We start from the raw sequence: 26,939 nt of genomic DNA, 5'->3' as shown, positions 1-26,939 counted from the left end.
TTTGAAGAGAATTATAAAGTACGCACGATGATTAAATTTAACATTATGTAGAATTAAAAATGCAAACAAGAACAAACGATAGACCCGTTGGTTATAAATTATCTGGTCATGTAAATAAATTTGGATTCGACAGAAGTTACAATAAAATATAGACTAATCGATATTTTTTTAACTTATGACAATTATTAATAGCAAAAGTTCCCTTTTTTCTTACTTAGGAAATATTTGGAGCCCATGGTTAACTTAATTTCATTGATCAAACTTTGTTAAGTTAAATAAATGTTGATTAATCGTTAAAGCTTACAAGAGCTTTATATTGAAATTAATTAAATGCAGCTGTGAATTAATGATATTAGATTAAATAGTTCATTAACCTTGCTATTTAGCGTTATACAGATGCAAAATCAAACTTGACGTATTGACCGTAACCCGAAATGTCAATTACTTCAATAAAATCTGTTAATTTAAAGCATTATTGTTCGCGATTTCTATCATTAGGAAGAATAAACTATAATTAGTACCATAATATTACAGGAGTCTTTAATGATTTACAAAATGCAACTAGTATAAAAAAGACATACACCTGTATTCAATGTTTTATGTGCCAGTCGACAATTACTATGAATTAGGTAGTGATAAATTATTTATCTTTAAGCTATAGAAGATTGAGGTGTGCATGATAAAGTTGATGCTATCATAATTTTATTGACTAAGATGTTATTTTTAGACTTGGATATACTATGATTGATGACTAACTAATTAATTATCTATTGAACATACAAAAAAAAAGCATGATTAGGAATTTAAATAATTGTACGATAGTATATTTATTATCTCAAGGCCTTAAATTGATATATTTCATGTTAATCTATCAAACTTATAAATATCTGTCAAGATAGATATTAATTTGATACTATTGCAACTACCAAATATGGCAATTTTCTCGAATTCGACCAGTAATAACATCTTTAGCAAAAATTTCGACTTGGTTTTATGCGTTTTACTTATCAGTATTATTAGTATAATCTTCAATATCGTTGTTTGCTCTCTCATATCAAACAGTGCTCGACTTCGACAACCTTTTCATCTTTTAATCGCAAATTTAGCGCTTGCTGATATTCTTTATGGCTGTTCATCGATTTTAAGATGCATTATGATTATCTTCACTGCCGATTATAATTATTCCTTAGATATTAGGCAGTTACTGCGTAAGAACGTCAAGATTTTATGTGGCATTACCAATTTTATTGCAGCAGTAGCTATGTCGAATTCTATGATGACATTAGCTGCTATTGGAATAGAAAGATATCGCGGCATTATTCATCCACTTACTGGACCGATTCATAGGAATAAAATGAACTTTATTATTATTGCCATCTGGTTCTATGCACTAGTCTGTGCAACAATATTTATTTTTGTTACCGATTATGATCGCCGAGACTTAATTGACTGTTCTGGGTTACTTTCTCAAACTCATTTAGATACTAGTTTAGTCTTGTCAGCATTTTTTGCTGTATTAAATTCATTATTACCCTTACTGATCATCTTTATATGTTATACATGCATCATTATTAAGTTGCGTAATATAAATATTCCAATCGAAGACTCAAGATACAAATTACACGCGTTGAAAACCATTAAAAAACGTAATTTAAGCATAATTTCAATATTACTTATCACGACGCTTTCCGCTTGTGGCACTATACCCTATGCTTTTAGTTACGTCTGGATTTCGTTTCAAAAAACTTTGGATCCAAATTTCACTCATAAACTGCTTTCTAAGTTTTCTATGTTATTTCGTGTAACTACCGTAATGATGTTTATGCCAGGTATATTGAATCCTATTTTATATAACTTTGCTAGCATCAATTTTAAAAATGAATTTAAATTGTTGACTCGCAGATTGAGAATTTCTTTTAAGTTTACCGCTACTTAAACGTTAGAATAACCAATAATAAAGTTCATCGCTAAAATTAGTTAACAACTTGTTAAAATGGTATCATCAATAATAGAATTAGTCTGTAAGTCTTAATACTAGATCGATTTGAATGATTTAAAATTAATCATACCTCCGTTGACTTTCATTTTATCTTGGAGTTGCTTAACTCCTTTGAGGTATTAAATTGATAGACATATGGTTTCATATTGAATACCCTAATGCAATGGATAGCAAATATAAAGGAAAGGCAATTTGCTGTCGCTGATGTGAAGTTCCTTTTAACTTCATCGGTAATTAAAAGTTCATAACATCGCAAAGAAAAAAACAATAGAAATATATAAGATACATCTAATTTACCTTTTTATTAATATGAAATTGGTTCTTAATATTGTTACTTCTTACACTGATTAACTAAATATTAATTAACTGAACTCTATATCCTATTGGTAGACGTTATCAATTAATCTAATTTATATCATAATATTCCTTTTTCGTTTTATTTCAAAATGAATTCGCATAATCGTATTTATAGTCTTATTTATTGAATACAGATCCTGACTATGGACATCTTATTAGATATGAGCGTTTAGGAAACAATTACAGAAATAAAATTTCTACTTTAGAGTTTAATGACAATGAGTTAAATACCTGAGCTCAAGATTATTGGCTAATTCCATTACCTCTTAGACATAGCATAACAATATTTATTGGATAAACATCGATAATCCCATATTCTTCTGATTAATATATGAATGCTAATTTTAACGAATAATGAAATAAAAATAAATGGAAGTATATTCAATAAAATTTGTATATTTATGTCTTGACTGTAATGAGTTCCTTAGTTACTTTGCAAGAATAATGTATGGTTGAAGATACTGTTATCATACTTTAGCAAATTCTTAAAATCAGAACTTTTTTGCATGTTTTGGTATTGCAGTAATTAAACAAGCATCGTCCATGAAAATTCATCGTGGGTAATTGAAATTCACATTTTAAGCAAAAATAATTCAAATTTACTAACTAACTTTCGTAAAAACTATTTATTTTATGCTATCACTGGATTTCTAGAAACGCTATGTATCAAAAATACTTGAGAAACGTAACATTGCATAATCGAACTATTACTGTATGCATTGACCATCTCCATTGCATATTTAAGTTCACTTGTCATTATCTTCAGCATCGCTGTCTGCATAATTACTCTCAAGAAGAGAAATAGACAGCAACCTCTTCGTAGATTAATTGTCAATATTATTCATAGAATTAAGTGGTCGATTATGATTGCTACCTCGATTCTAAAACAAGGTTCAACCAAGTGGTATAAAGTATATCTATTGCCAAAAATTTAAAGTTGGCAATCATTGCAAGTACACACATGACCTGCTCTAGTGTTTAGTTTATGAGATTAAATTAATAGTTGTCCGGCTATTATTTTACTCATATCAATTTAATCATGATTCAATCAGTATCTTAATGATTTACTGTTTCGACAATTAGTAGACATTGTAATAAATTAAGTATTACAGTATCTTGGGAATGTTATTCATGTGACACGAGTAACCGCTAACAAAGGGCAATTTTAGTGTGCATAGTTTTATAATTAATCAATTTTATGCAAGAAGGCCAAAATTTTGTCAACGTATAAACTGAGAAAGAGATCGTACAGAGCTAGCAGACCTTTCCTCCATTACTGCAGCATTTATGATCATCGCAACCTCTGTGATAGATATTAGAGCTTCTATGCTAAGAACTGTCGTAGCTATACAATGTCTAGCTAGTACTTCAAATGCTTTGAACTACTTATAAGTATTTGTAATCACCGTTTCTAAAAAAATTTGGCGCAGTATCCTGGTAGATCATAAAGATCAACAAGCTGATTATCAAGACTGGAAATGAGTCACAAATAATGATATTAATTAGCTTTAACGAGACATAATCCGTAGGTAAACTTGCTATCCAGTAGAAGGTATTCTGCAGTCTATCTTAGTACACTAATTGTAGGTAATTGCGAGAGTTTCATGCATTCCTGATTTATGTGATAAGTGCAGTATATTATATTACAATTATCAGAGAAGATATCAAATAATACGACGTTAGAAAGTAGATTCAGTTGTGATAAAAGTAATGTATACGTTAGCATTAATATAGGCGATTAATATTACATATTCGTTACACTAAGATTCGTTATTAATCAAGCTGTCATTAGACACTGACGGGTTATATTAAGGTTAGGGATGGTACTCCAATCGAGATCGTGCACAACAATTGAGCTACTTAAGCTCAGAGATTTCTTAAGCTTCAATTTGTTAACCTCTTCACTTGCTACACGGAAATTAAATTACCTCGTTCAATATAGAATCTACTTCTATACCATAAATTCATGTAAATTATCTCGAATGACTTTTAAATGGACAGCTACATAGCCGATTTATCAAATCCTTTATCACAATGATCATAGTAAGACTTTACTTAGTGTCTTTTTTAAATTGTATCTCCGTATTCTAAGTTGAATGGTATGATATTCACGCTTGACATGGCATATACTGTGGTATCCTATTTTTGATTTAAAATTATCTGCGTTGCTTTACTAATTGCTGATAAAGAATTATTTTAAGCTATATTACTGTTTAGGATAACTGTTATACAACAGTGTCGCAAACCAGCTTCGTGACAAGGATAACGTAAAACAAATCTCGAAATTACTATAGTCTCCGGGATTCAGTATCCCTCAACTACCTCACAAGAATTTAGACACCTTCGATTCTACGTTAAACTCAACTAGACAATTGAGAATTACTTTATTCAACTATCTGACGGGCTTATATACCCTTCTACAGCAGCTAACATTCATGAGTCATCATATAAAAACACTTAGGTTAGAACATCTACTAACTAATTTTTCTTAGTCGGACTACAATATGTCCATTCACTGAATTATTTCAGATCACATTGCAGCACAGCATTAAATTTACTGTAACACATTTATAATTAGAGTAATTCCTATTGTAAGTAACTAGTTGTAATATATTATTACTATATTATATTAACCAAATCTAGATAGCTATTTCTTTACGGTAGTTCGTACCGTGACAAACAGCTATAAAATTGATTCGCTCCACCGAGTTGTTTACCTTAGCTTGAGATCATATTTAAAGCTCCTACGACGTGCCTATGCATGCACAAAATTAAAATTAGTGAAAGGATCATCAATAGCTTTTGAACTATCCATCAGCTATCAGCGCTCATTACTTTACTAATATATAACTAGCTGAGATCACTGCCTTAGGTTTGCATATGTCACTGCTTAATGCAATCTGCTCTACCTATACAACATCGTAGATAGTTGACACTACTCTTGCTATTTCCTTAAAATATAAACAAGTATGTTTTTGTTCTTCTTCCTAATTGGTTTGGATTAAAGGTTTAAGGCAAGGACTACTCAAATTTAGTTTTCGTAGATTTCTAACTGAATATAGTATAAATTACAATTAAAGAATTTAGCATAAATGTTGTGAAAACAGAAGTTAAGCAGTGCTTGCTCAAGGCATAACTTAAGCATGCATCAGTTTTAAAAATGGCCAGTCAAGCTTCGGTTCGGCAAGGACTTTTCCTGCAAAGTAATCATCAGACCTGATAATATTTGAAAAAGGTTCATTCTTCAGCGTAACCAGCTAATAGCAAATCATTCTTGAACTTGACTTTGAATAATTATCGTGCTAAATGTCTGCAGTTGAACGTTTAGTATATTGTAACAGATATTCTGTATGAAGCAATTTCACCTGCTTTCGTAATCTTTCCTAGTGAATTCAGCTAGTTACAGCAATAGGGTATGTTCAAAGTATCCAATTAATACAAAGTAAGCCTTACATGAAGTAGAATTAGAAATTCCTTTGTTTTAATAACTCAGATTCAGAGTTAATCGCTTGAAAACCTAAGGGATTGCTAAACCTAATTATGATACCCTAGTTGAGCGCTTTTGTATCATGCAATACAAGGACGTAGCCTATCGCCGAAATTTAGCCAATGTGAGTAATGACTATCATCTAAGCGAGAACACTATTTTAGATATAAAAAGATGCTAGTTATTAATTCATATGCTAAACACCAAAAATGAACAATATTAAAAAGGTGCTAGTAGAGTTTGGCTAATCTGCACTGTCTCATATTGTGTTGTACCAATTTTAATCATTCTTAATAAATGCATTACTTAACGTACTAACGTACGAATTTAAGCCAAATTTCATTTGTTTTAATCATTTATTTCTATAGCAATACTGTAGCTGTTGAACTAATTTTTAGGCAGTTTGCTTAGATTACAACAATAACATCCACAAGAAGTACTGTAATTTGCCTTGTGAATTGTAAAGCACTCATAATTTATCCAGCTAAGGATTAAATATTGGCTTAACTTATCTAATAGACCGACTGCAACACCTTTACAATACCACACATTTATTTTAGTCTAAATGAAACAATATTGAAATTTATTAACGGATGAACCAAAGCTGCAGTAGGAATTAAAATGATGACAATAAATATATTTCTAGAAATGCACAAGTTACATTGTACAAATTATCATAACATACTTTATGAAAACTACAAAAAAACATTATCAATTAGGAACAAGAAAATCGCCTACGATAATAATGTATCAAAGATAGGAAAATCACATCGTAGACAAGTATGAGTTACCTTATTGACAGTAAATATAAACTAAATCACTTAAAATGGGTTGTTAGACAATTTTAACTAATGCAAATAAATTCTTAGATCGATCGTTAGCAATTTTATCAGACATGGGTGCTATTTGGCTGTAATACTTATCGGCGAACCTACAAAATGCTACAACGCGTGTTAAATTAATGAAGTCCAGGCTAAGCAATTAAACACTCTAGAAGAATTTGCTTACATTTGTAAGCAAGTAAACTTTAAAAGAAGGTAGGGCTAAATGTCAATTTTAATATAGGTTTCATTGGTAACCTTAATGAAGGTATGCATGATCCTTATTTTGGTTTATTAGATATACGCAATTCCCTCCAAAATTGCATGGTTATGCTCATAGTAGATTAAACATTATGTAAGTGCTTACTTTTTAAAGACAACGATCGTTAACCTTGAGAAGCATCGACAAATTCAGATTTGACTAGTACCAAATATCTGATTTTAACTTGATCTGGATTGTATATGACGTATCTTTTAGTAGTTCGGTTAAGGAAAATAACATAATACTTGATACACTAACTATGTAATAATCAATTCACGACATATAGAAATCATAAAGAGATATGCAAGATACTTATTCCCATCTGGCCAGTCGAAGTCTCCAACAATATCTCCTAACGGTACGACAACACCATTCTCTATTGTAACATCTCCATCAGGATCGGGTCCGACTTTTCCTTTGACTACATCGTATAAACATAAAAATTAAATTTAAACTTTAGCAATCATATTTATAATTCGAACCATAAATCTGTTTGGTGTATTAATGTCGATATTTACATTTAAAACTATCAGCCGTACGACGCGCTTTCGATAGATCTGATTGTTCATTGGTGCTATAGTGAAATCAATCAAAAACAATGTAATCTAAAATACATCATTTTAACAAAATGTTTGCAGTGCATTCTATAATAATGTAAAAAGCTAGAGAGTGAGCCAAAAAAACTACAGTATCTAATACAGCATTGATCTCAATAATTTATACAAAACAGTTCTTTATAGAGCGTACATCCTCCCAAGTGCTACTTCACATAGCATTAATAGTCCTGTCGAATTTGTAATACTTAAACCACAGTCTAAAGCAGCCTAGAGATAAAACCATTCGTGCGTGTTTTAGTATACTACTAATATAGCATGATAATCTATGATTTAGTTAGATGGAGATAGAATAATTTCAAGTTAAATAATCTGCTTTTGTATTACCTGCCAAAACATATCTTGACATATAAATCAAAAATATATAAATAAATAATTAATATTATACAACGTCGGTTTCCTTACAAAGTCCAGTTACTAACATACTTGTGATACATGAATATATTTACCTGAAAAATAAATTCCTTTCCCGTGCGGAAAACCTACATTCTATAGAGTTATATGTGTATTAAAAATCTAATAATTTCGTACTATTTAGTATTTTATATCAAAATTTTAAATCAAAATAATTAAGTTTGTAAAACTTTTGAGAGAAATAGGTTACTCGATAGACTAATATGCTTACGTAACTTAACTTAAGCGTACTCTTCATGCAATACACTGCTATATTATGTAGCATCACTGAATATAAAACTAATAAAAGGCAGCTGTTATGGCGTAGACTATTTGGCGTCAAGGATTTTACATAGCAAGTTAATATCAGAGTTGAACTAACTTATATTATAATAAGTAAGTTCATAGTCGAAAACTTAATGTTTAAAGATTTAGAGTAACTATTGAGCTGAATTATTGTTATGACAATTTAGGCCTTCCGTATCATGAAGTGTCAGGCTAGTATCTTATAAAGGATTACTATAAACTAGTCTACTGTTTCCCTCGATCTACTCACATGAGCTAAATCACAACAATATATGATTATGGTAGAGAATATGATATAAAATAAGCTACTTAATTACAAATTTAATTTTACACTGCATTATGCCCTGAGTTATAACCCTCATTTAATAACGGTATCAGAGAGAACGCAAAGCACAAACTTATATACAAATGATTTAACCGTTATACCTACATCGCGAAAATCTCTCTTCGCCATTGGTTGTAAACCCTTAGTAAGTATTCGACTGTAATTAATTACACGATTGCCAAGCCATAATAACATACGGTTATCCATAGTACAATATTTTTCATATTTTTTATGACTTTTGTGATTTTGAACCTTATATACCTAGTGAAATTAAGCGCCTAGTAGATTAATAAAATAACGCATAATTTCGAGTATGGATAAATCAGTAAATTGAAATAATTCAGTAGTTCCTCTCAACATTAATTAATCTTACGACCTCTTCAATGCTTAAATTGTAAAATTGGTCGCGTTTCTTTTTACAGACTTTACTTCCATACTCAAAGATCATATTGAATTCATCACTGCTACGCAATAACGGCTAAACAGTATCAATGATAAAATAATTAAGGGTATGATACATGTATAATATAGTAGTTACAATGATTAATCTTGTAACAGTAGTATATCCTAGTGCTCTTAACAATTCATCAAGAGGGTATGTAACTTTGACATACTTCTAGTTCTATCTTCATGCTTTGATATAATTTATACAAAAGATCTTTGCCAACTCTTTTAGTGTTTTCTATTAAATCATAGCATACAGCAATATCCATAACATCATCCATGTTAGACCATATTTCCTGAAACAAAATAAGATATTACGCTTTATAATACCGATTTATAACTTTACTGAATATTTATCTATTACCGTCTTCTATTATATATATTTAAAATTAGTATGAACAGTTAGTAATAATTCTGTGCATAAGATATTAAAACAAAGGAAATTACCCTCAGATTATACTCATCATCGCAATAACGGAATCCATCGATTTTATGTAAGTCTTTGTAAATTAAATTGAAAAATTTCTCTTTAAGCTTTATTATTTTATTTTTTCTTTGTATGTTTTTACTCGACATCTTTGATGAAACCTATGCACATGTAATACGATGGATATTAATAATGCTTAATAAGCAGCATCTTTCAATTTTATGATACAAGTCTACAGCTACTATGATCTTATCATCGTAGGAGTGTTATTTCTTTTAGATAAACTATATACTGAAAATACCAGGAAGAGTATGTTAGAAGGTAGACTCCTAGCTTTAATTTTCGTTGCGTCAGTATCAGTTCGCAATGAAAATACAAACAAAAAAATGAGTTACGTTTACCTATAATAGACTAACCGAATCTATTTGATGAAGTAATTGCACTGCTTTTTCTACTCTGTCAGTCGTTAAAGCTTTCAGTTTTATTTTTTCTACATCAACCTAATGACATTACATTAAAACAAACAATTTAGAATCCGTAATCTTATTGTAAATCTTTGTAATTAGCACTATACTTTAATAAATATTTTATACTATACTTGGTAGTCTAACAGATAGGCTGATAGCAGCTTGACGTTAAAGATTATCTTCAACAGCTTTTCGATGTTAGGCGAGATTTTGGCACTAGAAGAACTGGAAATTAAGTTATCCAATTGAATGGCTTCTTTATCCTAGTCGTAGCCAATTAATGATAGAAATGTGTAATTATATTAAATAGATAAATTAATAAAGCAAATGAAATATTACTTATCCGTACATTATCGCTAATATATGAGGTGCCAACAGGGTAACCCTTTTGAACTTTTCGCTTGATCTGAGTATCTTTGAAACATGTAATTCCTACGAGAATCGATCCAAAATTTAGCGAAATTTACACTCCGTGTACCAGATAAAGCTGATATAGTGTAAGTACTTTCATACCTGTGTTTTCGTAATAAAGCTCATCAAAGGCCATCATGGCTTCAACTTTTGAATACATACACTATAAATTAGCAAAAACAGGCTTATAGCCTATATCTCTTACATTTTTATTACAAGTGAATTCCGATTTTTATAAGAAGCACATTTAAAGTAGAAGAAAACTGATGTCAATCAAAAAGCGTTATTAAGTATTCAATAATTACTTTAATCCTGCTTCTGATCACATGTGAATAATCAATAGCACTCTCCATCGTAAATAAGCAATAGCTGTTAAAATTTAACAAAATAATTTTAGTAACTATTCGGTTAATAAAATCTGTACAGCATCTTAACTAAGAATACTTCATTGCATTATGATGTAATAAACAGAAACAAGGACAGCTAAGATAAAAGTCTGTATTAGAACTAACTTATGTAATTTATTATGCTGAAGAGCTTGTAATTTAAGCCACTCGCCAGGAGAAGTTTCAATTACAGCACTGTAAATGTTACAATTTGGATCTTTGATAACGCTATAATCATTTTCAAGTCCTAATAAAGTTCATTTAGTATGATTATCGGCTATACCTAATTATAGTTAATGTTCCATCGATACTTAAAATCATATATCTAGTCAGTCTTTATCATACGAGTATTATTATGAATTTATTCACGTAGCAAAAATTGCTATTTGTAAGTATCTCATATAAAAATAGTATCAAATGAGATTAGTTTATATTCAGCTATTACCGCTGTGTGGATCAGTGATAGCTAGGCCAGATGGCGAAATGATATTTGTTGAGTAAAAGCCTGTAATAATATATTCGAGTAAGAGCTATTACGCTATTTGCATATTGCTTCACATTCTATTGGGCAAGATATCGTCGTACAATTTGCAATAGTACGTTATGATGGGTGCTATATAGTAAGGAGTCATTTATGTACGAGTGTATACTGTTACCTTTTCGTGTATTCTTAATCTTGGCGACCTGCGCTTGATAAAAGTTTATTATAATTAAGATTCACATACATATAATACATTTTCAAACGTTTCATGTAAATCTAATTTACAAAGCTGTTGCTTTTACAGTAACATCAACGATAATAAAAGAGTAGTTACCTTCTCTGCAGTGCAATTACTAACGCCATATTTCGTGATAGTCTCATCAAAGTTGTCACCTGTAATAGCTGACAGGCATTCTTCTGAAACTGTAGGCAATCCTAGATTATCGATCTCTTCTTTTAATTTCTTGTTTAGTTTATCTAAAGGAAAACGTTATCTCATGTAAAACTAGGACAAAATTAAAAACATATCACTGCATTGCAGGATTGTTATTTTCTAGAGACTGTCTAAATCATACCTAGTCGACCAACACACAAATCTACATATTTTGAGATCTGTTCATGAAAAATTCCTCCTAAATTTTCAATTTTCTTCCTGATATTGGACTTTAAATGTGTATTATATAGTTAGTATAGCATTAGCTTTCTAATAATGAATGCAAAGAACAATGACGTAAACGTAAGGTTACTGATTAAATTCATATAGTTAATAAACATTTCTGAAAATTTTCTTTTAGAAAGGTAACTTACCATATTCTCTTCTAGCTTGCCAATAGTAGCTACGCGAATATTGCCTAGGGGCTTCTGCTTTACGATACTCTCTCTACATAGAATTGTATGAAAGATTATAATACTTGCAACCAGATAAATCTCTATTTCTAAACTAACGTTCATTCAATAAACTACCAAAACATGGAATAATAAATAGCGTAATATTTTGCTTGGCGCATAATCTAAAAACAGCTACAGTTTACACTAACACCCTATTAAAATTTCTACGTATTTTAGATATTTGCTGTACAGTTATTATTGTTTGTACCTATGGATACATCGATGCTTTAATTTTTCAGGAATAAAGCATGATTCGTCTTTGTTTAATTGGATCCGATCGAGAGGTGTATAGGAATAACTATTACTAAGAAAATTTTTTTCTGTACTTGATAAAATTATCATAAACAAGCATGCAAGATATCAAAGAGAAATGGCAATAAATTTTAAGATAATATTTTAAAGATTCAACTAGTAAGATCTCTTTTTGAAACGAGTAAAAATTCAATCAGTCATATCAGCATCTTGACACATCATAGTCGTTATTAACAGCATGAGGGATCGATATATTAATAAGTAATATACAACGTAATATTATGATACTAACAGAAAGGGAGACTTGGCCTTTAGTTCTTCAGAAATTTTGCAAGCGCATCTCTCGCGTTTTTCTGTAACATATTCGCATGGAATGTTGGCGATTCCACCTGTGCAAACAAAGCCATTCGATGTTTCTCTAGGAGTAAATTTTAATCCTTACTTAGATAGATTGAAAAATCTTACTCTATAAATCTGGAGGCATAGTTTCTGAGAATGTTTGTATCAGTATTGTCTAAGCTACTATAAAATTTGGCTAGTTAAATTATAAAATACAATTATTTCCATTACTTGACCTTAATGTCATTAGTAGTAAGTTTACTATTATATAATTACTTGAAATATTTGGAAGATTTGTTACAATTAGGACAAGGTTTGAAAGCTCCGAATACTATTCGCTCAGCGCAGTCGTTTAGATTCTGATAAACGACAAGTATTAAAGTATTGACAATCGTTAGCAATTAGCATCGATGATTAAACGATTAAGCAGAATTTTGACCAATTCAAGCTACAACAATTTATTAAGGCCTCACAGTCTGTTCGCTAGTGGGAGTTTCACCATTTTGAGACTTTATTAGCCGTAAAGTTTCTTTATCGCATTCTTCTCTAAGTATATTTCTAGTTTTCCAAACCATCATCATTTGCTCCTGTGTATATATAAATTATAGTAAAGAATTATTATTATTTTGCATAACTATGATTTAAAATGATATGATGATTATCATCATGATTTCATATTTAATCTATCCATGAAAGTAATCCATTTAAGTTACAGTATTTATAGCAGAATAACGTACTTCATATTTGGAATGTTCATCGGCATGACTAGCCATTCTCTTTGCTGCTTTTGATGCTTGATGATCTTGTTTTCTCTTCATGCTTCAATGATTTCTAACACAATTGCGAGACCATTAAAAATTTAAATTTGATACGCGTAGTTCAATATATGCTTAGGTTAAACTGTTATTATGACAAGTGGTTTGGCAAAGAGAGTTTGTTAGGATTGGGCCTTAAACTAGGTGAATATTAGGTTCTGTGACTGTTAGTACTGCACGAAATGTGAATATAATTGAAACCGCTTCAAGGGAATTTTGCTTCTATTTTATTTTTAATCTTACTTACAAATAACAAATTCTACACTAGCTAGTACTTCGGTAGGCTTCGCTAGTATTATTCTACTGCTATGACAGATGACGATTAAATGAAAAAAGACTCTTAATTGACAAGAACATTCTACTTATATACAAATATTGCGGTCATAGCACCAAACCGCTATCACAGTAACTGGCATATTATGATCTGTGTCCACAACCGCTGTGTGATATACGACGAAACAAACAGTAATATTAAAAAATAGTGAGAGACAAAACCACGCAGGTTAAACCTGTCATAGAGTATAGAGTATACCTTCAGAATCACAACAGAGTATTCTTGAACTATTCCAATTTATTATGGATTCTTTTTTTAGAAAAGCAAAACAACCATTGCCATTCTAAACACTATTGAAAAAACTAGTTTTGGTGTATTAAAGAGTACATTGCTAGCAAACAGTATATCCAGAATATTTGACCTTCAATATTGTTTGGTGCTAGTTAATAAAGATAGACTAGGCACAAAGCTCTTCCATTTCTTGAATAGTTGGCTACACTGACTGAATCTTACTGTTTTGATCAAGATGATAAAATCATTCACTTTAATTTCCCGTTAGTAAAGTAATAACGAATCAAGAACTACCGTTCTAATACTCAATTCTGTAAGTGTTTAGTGATCTTATTCGCAATCCTTTAGGTGTAAACAAGTACGGTTATTGGAGCAGAAACGTTTCTCTGTTTTTAGACCATTTTTTTGAAATACTGCTGTTGTAGGAAGTTTTTCTTGATCTGTCAGAGCTTGTAGCACTGTTATGCAGTATCTCGGTCGTTCAACGATCAGTTAGCAAAAGTATGCTATCAAATTTTTAGTACATGCACACGCTGAGTACTGTCAGTAGAAGAGATTTAGCAACCAATTGACTCCCGTTTCTCATCAGTCAAGTAATGTGCAGGAACTAACGAATATCAATCATCAATGATAAATAACATCCTCAACGATGAGAATAGGCTATTAGGCGCGTACGAAATCCAATATAGCAGACTTAAAAGTAAATAAGAGCTTGATAAGTCTACCTTTAGCTTGAATATTGAATGATGCTTCCGTCGGTGAATGGTTGTATTACGATAACTGTAATCCTTTGGTAGGTAGTAATGTTTCTTGACTAAAAGAAAATCAATGCAAAGAATCAGGATTCGATTGGAGCTTGCTCACAGTAATGGCATGTGAGCTAAAAGAACAACCAAGGAACAACAAGAATTATAATGGTAGGCATCTTTCGTAGACTACCCGTTGGCATAGATGCTATTGTGACGAATTCAACAGGAACTAAAACAATCCTGAGACAAGTACAAAAGCGATATACCGCATCAAAGAATGAATTCCATCCATCATTGCTTGCCCAAGCACATTCCATAAGCTCAAGGTTTGAATTGATGCCAAAGTAAACAACTGGGAGGAGTAGTCATTGGCATCGAGAACATAGTCCATGACGATTGTTGCAAACAGCAATATAGAATAGTGTAGTAGTAATTAATGCAGGATAAAAATGCATCGTGCATCTTACAGCATCATTTATTGAATATAGACTCCATAATATAGAGCCTGTACGCTTTCTGTCGCAAGACATCCTGGCCGTAGTCTGGCAAAGTGAAGGGAAAACAGATCAGCCGCTGGAAGTAACATTTTACTATGCGTCTTGGCAAAGTCAGTTTAAGCCATATTCGAGGGAATTAGCAGATACTCCGTCACCGTTACATATATACTAAGCCAGACACTATCTAACTTCATGTAGAAGTACTGCCTACCTAAACTTTAATTGCTTCGATAGGCTACTGCTAGGGTATTATGATGGCTTTTAGAAAACAAGCTGAAAGCAATATCAGTAGTGATGTATCTGTGATCTTGCGTTAAGTTAGAGGTTTGCTCAATTTTATTAACTCAGATTTTGAGTTAGATGATTGCGAACAGAGGTTGTAAAACCCAAGCACTACGTCATTAGACCATCATGGCAGCTATTCCTTTCACCCCTTCGATGGGCTGCCGTCAGGGTATTTTGGCGGCTTTAGAAAACAAACTGATAGCTATATCAGTTGTATTGTAATGTGATTATGATGTAGCAAAGGATAGCAATCATTGAGCAGTTCCACTAAGCTGATGACTTTAGCGTTGGAGCCAATTTTTTAAGCGACTGGAACATGCAGCACTTATGCAGGCAAAGTAGATACGGCATATACAGTAGCATGCATGGAAAAGCAACTTTCCTTGAAGTTATCCTCAGTTTTCTTCCAGGAAAACTCAGTGACAGTATAATGAACTGCTTTTGAACCGTTTCATTATACCAACAATCCTCTACAAGTAATTTACTTCGCACAACTGACACTAAGAGCGACGTTAAGCAGTGCTATATTTCGTATTGCCATTTAACTTTTAAACACAAAACTATTGCAGCTAGCTCAAATGACTCCATATAGGTCTGCAGATAAACTCTTGCTAAATTAAATAGAGATTCGTAACATAATACAGTATGCAGTATGTTGGACACGTTGCACTGTGGTAACTATTATATTTAGTTAAAGTTAAGCGTACATACGGCTTTTTCATTGCCGTTTTAAAAGAAGCCATATTTAAAATCTCATTCAGCGAAATGGACTAAATTTTGTGGCTGCAACTGAAACGAAGACGGTAGGCGTATATTTTATCGATGATTCTACAAATTGTTGAACTTTATGGAAAATGAAAATCACCAGTAGGCTAGATTGATTGCACTTCAAAATTGGAAGCGTAATCTCTTCAAAGTAGTTCTATTTTCCTAACATGCCGTGGTGTTCTTTAATTCTGGGACGAATTCGATGAGTTGATCGGGAAACCTTGGAATATTGACGGTTATAATTTAATTTAAAATGACTATAGAGGACGACACTTATTGCAAAGTACGAGAATAAATGAACAATTACAAACTAGCTGCAATAATAATGGAGGCTAGGCTATCAAAATGATACATCGTGCCCTCAAAACGATTCACTTGCGAGTGCATATCTTACAAGCCCTTTCGATAACTACTAAATGATGATAGAATCAGGTTTTAATATCTAGAGTATGGCACTGAAAACGACTATCAGCAATAACAAATGATTTGGATGCCTTTATTTCATCATTATGCCTGCATTAGCGAGTTAACTTTTCTATAAAATGATGAATCCAACACAGATAGTTAGGCAAGGAATTTGTGGTAATACTGCAATCCATTATCAGAGGTTAAATTTATAAATCAGCTTTATTGCTTATCTACAAGACTGGTTGCACCATTAAGAGCAATTAAAGCATACTGGGTCACTTTTTCATAATAATAAGCAGTTTACTTGTCACGGCGTAGTCTTGTTAATCCCACAATAAATTATCCAATAATTAATCTTCAATTTGAAATGGAGAAAATTGCGGATAAGACTACTTTCAAAACTGCCTAGCTTAGCTCTACGGACAACCTCCATGCTGTAAAGCAGTTCTTTCGCTACTTAATATACGAATAACAATCTGATCGGCTGCAAGATAATAACTTCTAAATACTATATGTTGTACTTGCACGGGCTGGATTATGCCTTTTAATTACATTAGAGTTACAACTGGGCTAATAATCCAATGTATACAGTATTTTATGATGTCATAGGAGATGTTGTCTTTATCCGAATTAATTACCAAGCAGCAGCTGTTTCATTCGTCACTTTAGTGGGCTGCTGGCAAGCTATTTCTGTGGATAATGGAAAACATGCTCATCACCAATCAGTTATATCGTAATATAACCTACCGTAGAATTACGATCATCAAGCCAATACCACTGTTTAGAGCAATTACTGTACAACAGCAATAAAATTGACTAACTCCACCCAGTTGTTGACTTGGGTTTGTCATCACATTTTAAGCTCCTACGACGCGACTATGCATGCACCAAACCAAAATCAGTGAAAGCGCCATGAACGCGTTTTGAACTATCCTAGCGATCACCCATCATTGATCATTACTTTACTAATATAGTTAGCTGAGGTCATTACGTAATGCAATCTTTTCTAAATATGCGACATTATAGATAGCTGACATTACTATTACGGTTTCTTCAACGTAGTAAACAAGTGTACTTTTCCTCTTTTTCCTGATCAATTTTGATTAGAGGCTCAAGGCACTCCTTAACATATAACAATTTTTAAAATGGCTGGCTAAGCTTTGGCTTTGCGGGACTCTTTCTGCAAATCCATCATTGGGCCTGACGATATTAGAAATAGTTCATCTGCAACATGAGCTGCTAAATAGCAAATCGTTCTTGAACTTAACTTTGAAAATTTCTCGTGCTCAATATCTACTGTTAAACATTTACTGTGTCGTAGCAGATATTTTATATGAAGCAATTTCAGTTGCTTTTGCTATATTTGGTAACGAGTTCAGCTAATTAAGGCAGCAAGGCGTGTTCACAGTATCCTAGCAATACGAAGTCAGCCTTATAGGATGTAGAAAGTCTGTATGCTTAATAACGTAATTGTGGACGCTAAGCTGGGAATATGAAGCGATAGACCTGTGTCATTTTAGAAATTTCTCTATTTTTAACGACTCACATTCAGAGTCAATCGCTTGAAAACCTAAGGGATTGCTAAACCTAATCCTGATACCCTTGTTAAGCGTTTACTTTGCATCATGCAATACAATGGCCTAACCTATCGCCGAAATTTCGACGATGCAAGTATCGACTGCCATGCAGCCGAGAACACTGCTTTAGGTATAAAGAGATGCTAGTTGTTAATCATAAAAGTAAAAACTATAAATAAAAAATACTGCCACGGTATAAGGAGATTTGGCTAATCTACACTGTTTCATATTGTGTTGTATCAATTCTAATCATTCCTAGTAGATGCATTACCTAATGTACTACTGTGCGAATCTATGCCAAATTTCATTGTTTTGATAATTTACTTTTATAATACTACTGTAGCTGTTGAATTAATTTTTAAGCACAGATAATTAGATAACAACAATGATATCTACAAAAAGTTCCGCAATTTACTTTCTGAATTGTAAAGTACTCATAATTTATCCAGCTAAGGATCAACAATCAAATAAGAAAAAAATACGATTCATAAGGATTAAATATCGACTTAAATAATTCAATAGACCGACTACAACACCTTCATAATACCAGGCATTTATTTAGTCTAAATGAAACAATATCGAAATCTTATTCACCGATGAACTAATGCTGCAACACGAATTAAAATGTTGACACTAAATATACTGCTAGGAATACACAAGTAGCATTATACACCTTATCGTAAGATGCTAAATGAAAACTGCAAATGACGTTATCAATGAGCAATAAGGAAATCGCCTGTGATAACAATGTATCAAAGATAGGGAATCATATCCTAAAAAGTATACGTTACCTTATTACAGTAAGAGTAAATGTAGAATACATCAGTCGAAATGGGTCGTTAGACGATTTAAACTATTACAAATAAATTCTTAGATCGATCGTCAAAAATTTTAACAGACATGGGTGCTATTCGGCTGTAATACTAATCGGCGAACCTACAAAATGCTACAACGCGTGTTAAATTATTGAAGTCCAGGCTAAGCAATTAAACACTCTAGAAGAATTTGCTTACATTCGCAGGAATGTAAACTTTAAAAGAAGGTAGGGCTAAATGTCAATTTTAATATACTGTAGTTTCATCGGTAACCTTAATGAAGGTATGCATGATCCTTATTTTGGTTTAATAGATATATACCATTCCCCAAAATTGCTTGATTATGCTCATAGTAGATTAAACATTATGTAAGTGCTTACTTTATGAAGATAACGAAGGTCAATCTTGAGAAGCATCGACAAATTCAGATTTGACTAGTACCAAATATCTGATTTTAACTTGATCTGGATTGTATATGACGTATCTTTTAGTAGTTCGGTTAAGGAAAATAACATAATACTTGATACACTAACTATGTAATAATCAATTCACGACATATAGAAATCATAAAGAGATATGCAAGATACTTATTCCCATCTGGCCAGTCGAAGTCTCCAACAATATCTCCTAACGGTACGACAACACCATTCTCTATTGTAATATCTCCATCAGGATCGGGTCCGACTTCTCCTTTGACTACATCGTATAAACATAAAAATTAAATTTAAACTTTAGCAATCATACCTGTAATTCGAACCATAAATCTGTTTGGTGTATTAATGTCGATATTTACATTTAAAACTATCAGCCGTACGACGCGCTTTCGATAGATCTGATTGTTCATTGGTGCTATAGTGAAATCAATCAAAAACAATGTAATCTAAAATACATCATTTTAACAAAATGTTTGCAGTGCATTCTATAATAATGTAAAAAGCTAGAGAGTGAGCCAAAAAAACTACAGTATCTAATACAGCATTGATCTCAATAATTTATACAAAACAGTTCTTTATAGAGCGTACATCCTCCCAAGTGCTACTTCACATAGCATTAATAGTCCTGTCGAATTTGTAATACTTAAACCACAGTCTAAAGCAGCCTAGAGATAAAACCATTCGTGCGTGTTTTAGTATACTACTAATATATCATGATAATCTATGACTTAGTTAGATGGAGATAGAATAATTTCAAGTTAAATAATCTGCTTTTGTATTACCTGCCAAAACATATCTTGACGTATAAATCAAAAATATATAAATAAATAATTAATATTATACAACGTCGGTTTCCTTACAAAGTCCAGTTACTAACATACTTGTGATACATGAATATATTTACCTGAAAAATAAATTCCTTTCCCGTGCGGAAAACCTACATTCTATAGAGTTATATGTGTATTAAAAATCTAATAAGTTCGTACTATTTAATATTTTATATCAAAATTTTAAATCAAAATAATTAAGTTTGTAAAACTTTTGAGAGAAATAGGTTACTCGATAGACTAATATGCTTACGTAACTTAAGTTAAGCGTACTCTTCATGCAATATACTGCTATATTATGTAGCATTACTGAATATAAAACTAATAAAAAGCAGCTGTTATGGCGTAGACTATTTGGCGTCAAGGATTTTACATAGCAAGTTAATATCAAAGTGAACTAACTTATATTATAATAAGTAAGTTCATAGTCGAGAACTTAATGCTTAAAGATTTAGCGTAACTATAGAGCTGAATTATTGTTATGACAATTTATGCCTTCCGTATCATGAAGTGTCATGCTAGTATCTTATAAAGGATTACTATAAACTAGTCTACTGTTTCCCTCGATCTACTCACATGAGCTAAATCACAACAATATATGATTATGGTAGAGAATATGATATAAAATAAGCTACTTAATTACAAATTTAATTTTACATTACATTATATCCTGAGTAATAACCCTATTTAATTTAATAACGGTATCGAGAGAAGGCAAAGTACAAACTTATATACAAATGGTTTAACCGTTGTACCTACATAGCTTAAATCTCTCTTCGCCATTGGTTGTAAACCCTTAGTAAGTATTCGACTGTAATTAATTACACGATTGCCAAGCCATAATAACATACGGTTATCCATAGTACAATATTTTTCGTATTTTTTATGACTTTTGTGATTTTGAACCTTATATACCTAGCGAAATTAACCGCCTAGTAGATTAATAAAATAACGCATAATTTCGAGTATGGATAAATCAGTAAATTGAAATAATTCAGTAGTTCCTCTCAACATTAATTAATCTTACGACCTCTTCAATGCTTAAATTGTAAAATTGGTCGTGTTTCCTTTGACAGACTTTACTTCCATACTCGAAGATCATATTGAATTCATCACTGTTATGCAATAACGGCTAAACAGTATCAATGATAAAATAATTAAGGGTATGATACATGTATAATATAGTAGTTACGATAATTAATCTTGTAACATTAGTATATCCTAGTGCTCTTAACAATTCATCAAGAGGGTATGTAACTTTGACATACTTCTAGTTCTATCTTCATGCTTTGATATAATTTATACAAAAGATCTTTGCCAACTCTTTTAGCGTTTTCTATTAAATCATAGCATACAGCAATATCCATAACATCATCCATGTTAGACCATATTTCCTGAAACAAAATAAGATATTACGCTTTATAATACCGATTTATAACTTTGCTGAATATTTATTTATTACCGTCTTCTATTATATATATTTAAAATTAGTATGAACAGTTAGTAATAATCCTGTGCATAAGATATTAAAACAAAGGAAATTACCCTCAGATTATACTCATCATCGCAATAACGGCATCCATCTATTTTATGTAAGTCTTTGTAAATTAAATTGAAAAATTTCTCTTTAAGCTTTTTTATGGTATTTATTCTTTCTAATTGTTTACTCGATGTCTTTGATGAAACCTATCCGCGTGTAATATACTGGATATTAATAATGTTTAATAAGCAGCATCTTTAAGTTATATGAAACAAGTCTACAGCTACTATGATCTTATCATCGTAGGAGTATCATTTCTTTTAGATAAACTATATACTGAAAATACTAGTAAGAGTATGTTAGAAAGTAGACTCCTAGCTTCAATTTTCGCTACATCAGAATTAGTTTGCAATAAAAATGCAAGCAGCAACAGAATTGTGTTTACCCACGATAGACTAACCGAATCTATTTGATGAAGTAATTGCACTGCTTTTTCTACTCTGTCAGTCGTTAAAGCTTTCAGTTTTATTTTTTCTACATCAACCTAATGACATTACATTAAAACAAACAATTTAGAATCCGTAATCTTATTGTAAATCTTTGTAATTAGCACTATACTTTAATAAATATTTTATACTATACTTGGTAGTCTAACAGATAGGCTGATAGCAGCTTGACGTTAAAGATCATCTTCAACAGCTTTTCGATGTTAGGCGAGATTTTGGCACTAGAAGAACTGGAAATTAAGTTATCCAATTGAATGGCTTCGTTATCCTAGTCGTAGCCAATTAATGATAGAAATATGTAATTATATTAAATAGATAAATTAATAAAGCAAATGAAATATTATTTATCCGTACATTATCGCTAATATATGAGGTGCCAACAGGGTAACCCTTTTGAATTTTTCGCTTGATCTGAGTATCTTTGAAACATGTAACTCCTATGAGAATAGATCCAAAATTTAGCGAATTTTATCACTCTGTGTACAAGATAATGCTAATGCAGCGTAAGTACTTTCATACCTGTGTTTTCGTAATAAAGCTCATCAAAGGCCATCATGGCTTCAGCTTTCGAACACGTATACTATAAATAAGTAAAACAGGCTTATAACTTATATCTCTTTACATTATTATTACAAGTAAATTCCGATATTTGGAAAGCACATTTAACGTAAAAGAATACTGATACTAATCATCAAGTATTATTAAGTATTCAATAATTACTTTAATGTTGCTTTTGATTGCATGTGAATAATCAATAGCGCTCTCAATCGTAAATAAGCAATAGCTATAAAAATTAACAAAATCGTTTAAGTCAGACCTGTTCGATGAAATCTGTATTTCAAGTAAATAGAATGTTATTGCATTATCATAATGCCACAAATAGAAACGAGGATCGCTAAGATAAAGTCTGTTTTAGAACTAACTTGTGTAATTCATTATGCTGAAGGGCCTGTAATTTAAGCCACTTGCCAGGAGCAGTTTCAATTACAGCACTATAAACGTTACAATTTGAATCTTTGATAACGTTATAATCATTTTCAAATCCTAAAAAAGTTCATTTAGTAACGTTATCAGCTATACTTATTTATAGTTAATGTAATATCAATATTTATCATACGAGCACTATCATAAATTTTTGCACATAGCAAAATATGATGTTCGTGAGTATTTAATATTAAAATAGCATCACATGAAATAAATTTTAGATTCAGCTATTACCGCTGTGTAAGTCAGTAGTGACTAGGCCTGATAGCGAAATAATATTCGTTGAATAAAAGCCTGTAATAATATAGTCAAGTAAGGGCTATTACGTTATTTGCATATTACTTCTCATTCTATTGGGCAAGATATATATATTTTATATACTTACCTTTTCGCTTATTCTTAATCTTGGCGACCTACGTTTGATAAAAGTTTATTATAAATTAAGATTCACATACATATAATACATTTTCAGACGTTTCATGAAATCTAATTTACAAAACTGTTGCTTTTACACTAATATCATCGATAATAAAAGAGAACATACCTTCTCTGTGGTGCAATTACTAATGCCATATTTTGTGATAGTCTCATCAAAGTTGTCACTTGCAATAGCTGACAAGCATTCTTCCGAAACCGTTGGCAATCCTAGATTATCGATCTCTTCTTTTAATTTCTTGTTTAGTTTACCTAAAGGGAAAGGTTATTTCACGTAAAACTAGTACAAAATTTATAAGAAAACATTGTATTGTAGGATAAGTATTGTTCTATAGGCAGTCTAATAGCAAACCTAGTCGACCAATACACAAATCTACATATTTTGAGATCTGCTCGTGAAAGATTCCTCCTAAATTTTCAATTTTTTTTCTGATATTGGACTTTAAATAAAACAGTTAGTACAGTAATAATAATTTTCTATTATTGAGTGCAAAGAACAGCGTGTAAAATGGAATGTTACTGATTACATAATTGGTAAACACTTATGGAAGTTTTCTTTTAGAAATGTAACTTACCATATTCTCTCCTAGTTTGCCAATAGTAGCGACACGAATATTGCCTAGGGGCTTCTGCTTTACGATGTTACGCCTACATAGAATTATATGAAAAATTAGATACTCATCTAACTATATATTTTTCTACTTCTAAGCCAGCATTTTCTTATTAAATTACCAATACATGAAAAATTAATAGCGTATTAATTTACTTGGCGCATGATCTATAAACAGCTACAGTTTACAATAATACCCTATACCAATATTTTTATGTATTTTAGATATATATGCCCAGCAGTTATTATTACTTGTACCTAAAAATATATCGATACTTTGATTTTTCAGGAATAGGGTATGATTCGTCTTTCTTTAATCGGATCCGATCGCGAGGTACATAGGAATAACTATTACTAAGAAAATTGTATTCTGTACTTGATAAAATTTTCATAAACAGGCATGCAATACGGTATCAAAGAATAGTGAAAATAAATTTTAAGATATTTTTCAACATGATCCAACTAGTAACATCTCTTTTATGAAACGAGTAAAAATTGAATCAGTAATATCAGCATCTCGATGTATAGTAGTTATTAACAGGATGAAAGATCCATGTATAAATACTGTAAGTAAAATACAACACAATATTATGATCCTTACAGGAACGGAGACTTGGCCTTTAGTTCTTCAGAAATTTTGCAAGCGCATCTCTCGCGTTTTTCTGTAACATATTCGCATGGAACGTTGGCGATTCCGCCTGTGCAAACAAAGCCATTCGATGTTTCTCTAGGAGTAAATTTTAATCTTTGCTTAGAAAATTAAAAAATTTTAAACTAGACGTACACCTAGAGGTAAAGTACTGAGCGCATTTGATTCAGTATCTTCTAAGCTACTATAAATTTGGCTAGTTAAATTATAAACGACAATTATTTCCATTACTTGACCTTACAGTCATTAGTAGTAAGTTTACTAATATATAATTACTCGAAATATTTGGAAGATTTGTTACAATTAGGACAAGATTCGAAAGCCCCGAATACCATTCGCTCAGCACAGTCGTTTAGATTCTGATAAACGATGAGTATTAAAGTATTAACAGCCGTTAGGAGTTAGCATCAATGATTGAATTATTAAGCAAAATATTGCCCAATTCAAGCTGCAACGATTTGTTAAGGCCTCACAGTTCGTTCGTCACTGGGAGTTTCACCAATTTGGCATTTCATTAGCCATAAAGTTTCATTATCGCATTCTTCTCTAAGTATATTTCTAGTTTTCCAAACCATCATCATTTGCTCCTGTGTAGATAAATTATAGTAAGGAATTATGGCTATTATGTATCTCAATAATTTAAAATGAAATGATGATCATTATGATTTCATATTTAATCTATCCATGAAAGTAATCAATTAAAGTTACAGTATTTATATAAGAATAACGTACTTCATATTCGGAATGTTCATCAGCATGACCAGACGGTTTCTTTGCTACTTCTGATGTTTGATGATCTTGTCTTCTCTTCATGTTTCAATAATTTCTAGCACAATGGCATACCCATTAAAGATGCAAGCTTGGAACTTGTAGTTCATATTTGCTAAGGTTAAAGTATTATCACTTCAAGTGGTTTCGCAAAATGAGTTTATTAGGATTGGGCCTTAAACTATATGAATTCTAGGCACTGCGACCGTTAGTACTTCACTAAATGTCAACACTGTGAATAATTGAAACCTCACTAATGGACTTTAGTTCTATTCTATTTTTAACCTTAATAAAAAATATCAAATTCTACGCCAGCTAGTACTTCGGTAGGCTTCACTAGTATTATTTAACTGCGGTGACAGATGACAACTGAATTAAAATAAGACTCAAATTAAACGAGAACATTCTATTTATATATGTGCACTGCGTTCATGGCACCAAACCGTTATCACAGTAAAAAGCATATTAAGATCTATGTCCACAGATGCTGTATTATATAATACCAACAAACAGGGATGTTAAAAATAGTAAGACACAATATTTTCAAAGTTAAACTCAACATAGAGTAGAATATATTGTCAAAATCACAAGAGAGTTTTAATGAACTATTTCAATCCATTATAACGTAAACATTTAGAATAGTAAACTAACCATCGCCATTCGAAACAGAATTGCAGAAGTAATTTAGAGTAATACTGTGTACCCGTACATTGTTAGCTTACAGTCAATCCAGAATAATTGGCCATAAGAATAGTTGCGTGCTTATTAATAAGGGCAAACTAGGTTCAACGCTCTTAGCTACGCCACTAGGTTGCCGTTAGACTGCATAATTATAGAGTTTAAGAAAGTATTGCTGCTCACAAAGCTTCAGTGTTATTGAATAAAGCTATTTTGTAGATTATAAAATAGCGTGTCTACTGGTTGTGAGCCTTTTAAAAGGGCAGTTCTTGAGCGTTGTAGCAGTAGTACTATACTCTTACAAGATCTTCTGACAGATTAGGGCAGTAATCTGTAGAAGCAACTCGACGAAAGTGCTTTATGTTGGGCTAGTAAACTTGTCACAAGGTAGTCTGTGATACTCTTCTATTTAATTTCTTGTTAGTGAAGT

The 26,939-nt window shown here is 31.6% G+C and overlaps 4 protein-coding genes across 4 annotated transcripts; 1 reads left to right on the top strand and 3 right to left on the bottom strand.

Moving 5' to 3' along the window:
* Positions 1–931: 931 nt before the first annotated feature.
* Positions 932–2,591, top strand: TRIADDRAFT_61729 (uncharacterized protein; the record flags this gene model as incomplete). The annotated part of the gene is made up of 2 exons (XM_002117681.1): positions 932–1,829; positions 2,491–2,591. The coding sequence occupies 2 exons, from the start codon at positions 932–934 to the stop codon at positions 2,589–2,591; spliced, it is 999 nt and encodes a 332-aa protein (XP_002117717.1).
* A 4,592-nt stretch (positions 2,592–7,183) lies between these two features.
* TRIADDRAFT_61728 (uncharacterized protein) lies at positions 7,184–10,449 on the bottom strand (the record flags this gene model as incomplete). Its single annotated transcript, XM_002117646.1, has 11 exons — positions 7,184–7,347; positions 7,445–7,500; positions 7,674–7,750; positions 7,967–8,022; positions 8,666–8,825; positions 8,938–9,042; positions 9,179–9,304; positions 9,456–9,596; positions 9,852–9,935; positions 10,252–10,334; positions 10,416–10,449. The coding sequence occupies 11 exons, from the start codon at positions 10,447–10,449 to the stop codon at positions 7,184–7,186; spliced, it is 1,086 nt and encodes a 361-aa protein (XP_002117682.1).
* A 684-nt stretch (positions 10,450–11,133) lies between these two features.
* TRIADDRAFT_61727 (uncharacterized protein) lies at positions 11,134–13,477 on the bottom strand (the record flags this gene model as incomplete). The annotated part of the gene is made up of 10 exons (XM_002117645.1): positions 11,134–11,204; positions 11,356–11,383; positions 11,515–11,657; positions 11,756–11,843; positions 11,988–12,060; positions 12,277–12,372; positions 12,613–12,738; positions 12,936–13,018; positions 13,133–13,246; positions 13,397–13,477. The coding sequence occupies 10 exons, from the start codon at positions 13,475–13,477 to the stop codon at positions 11,134–11,136; spliced, it is 903 nt and encodes a 300-aa protein (XP_002117681.1).
* A 7,575-nt stretch (positions 13,478–21,052) lies between these two features.
* On the bottom strand, positions 21,053–25,876 carry TRIADDRAFT_61726 (uncharacterized protein; the record flags this gene model as incomplete). The annotated part of the gene is made up of 17 exons (XM_002117644.1): positions 21,053–21,082; positions 21,427–21,531; positions 21,668–21,793; positions 21,945–22,085; positions 22,340–22,423; positions 22,740–22,822; positions 22,905–22,965; positions 23,106–23,169; positions 23,309–23,429; positions 23,604–23,663; positions 23,755–23,782; positions 23,914–24,056; positions 24,157–24,244; positions 24,380–24,452; positions 25,016–25,164; positions 25,537–25,650; positions 25,796–25,876. The coding sequence occupies 17 exons, from the start codon at positions 25,874–25,876 to the stop codon at positions 21,053–21,055; spliced, it is 1,551 nt and encodes a 516-aa protein (XP_002117680.1).
* Between the last annotated feature and the right edge of the window lie 1,063 nt (positions 25,877–26,939).

The sequence above is a fragment of the Trichoplax adhaerens genome, genomic scaffold, assembly GCF_000150275.1.
Source record: "Trichoplax adhaerens TRIADscaffold_27 genomic scaffold, whole genome shotgun sequence".
Classification (NCBI taxonomy): Eukaryota; Metazoa; Placozoa; class Uniplacotomia; order Trichoplacea; family Trichoplacidae; genus Trichoplax; species Trichoplax adhaerens.
Note: the sequence above shows the minus strand (reverse complement) of the source record. Positions and strands in the feature narration are given on the sequence as shown.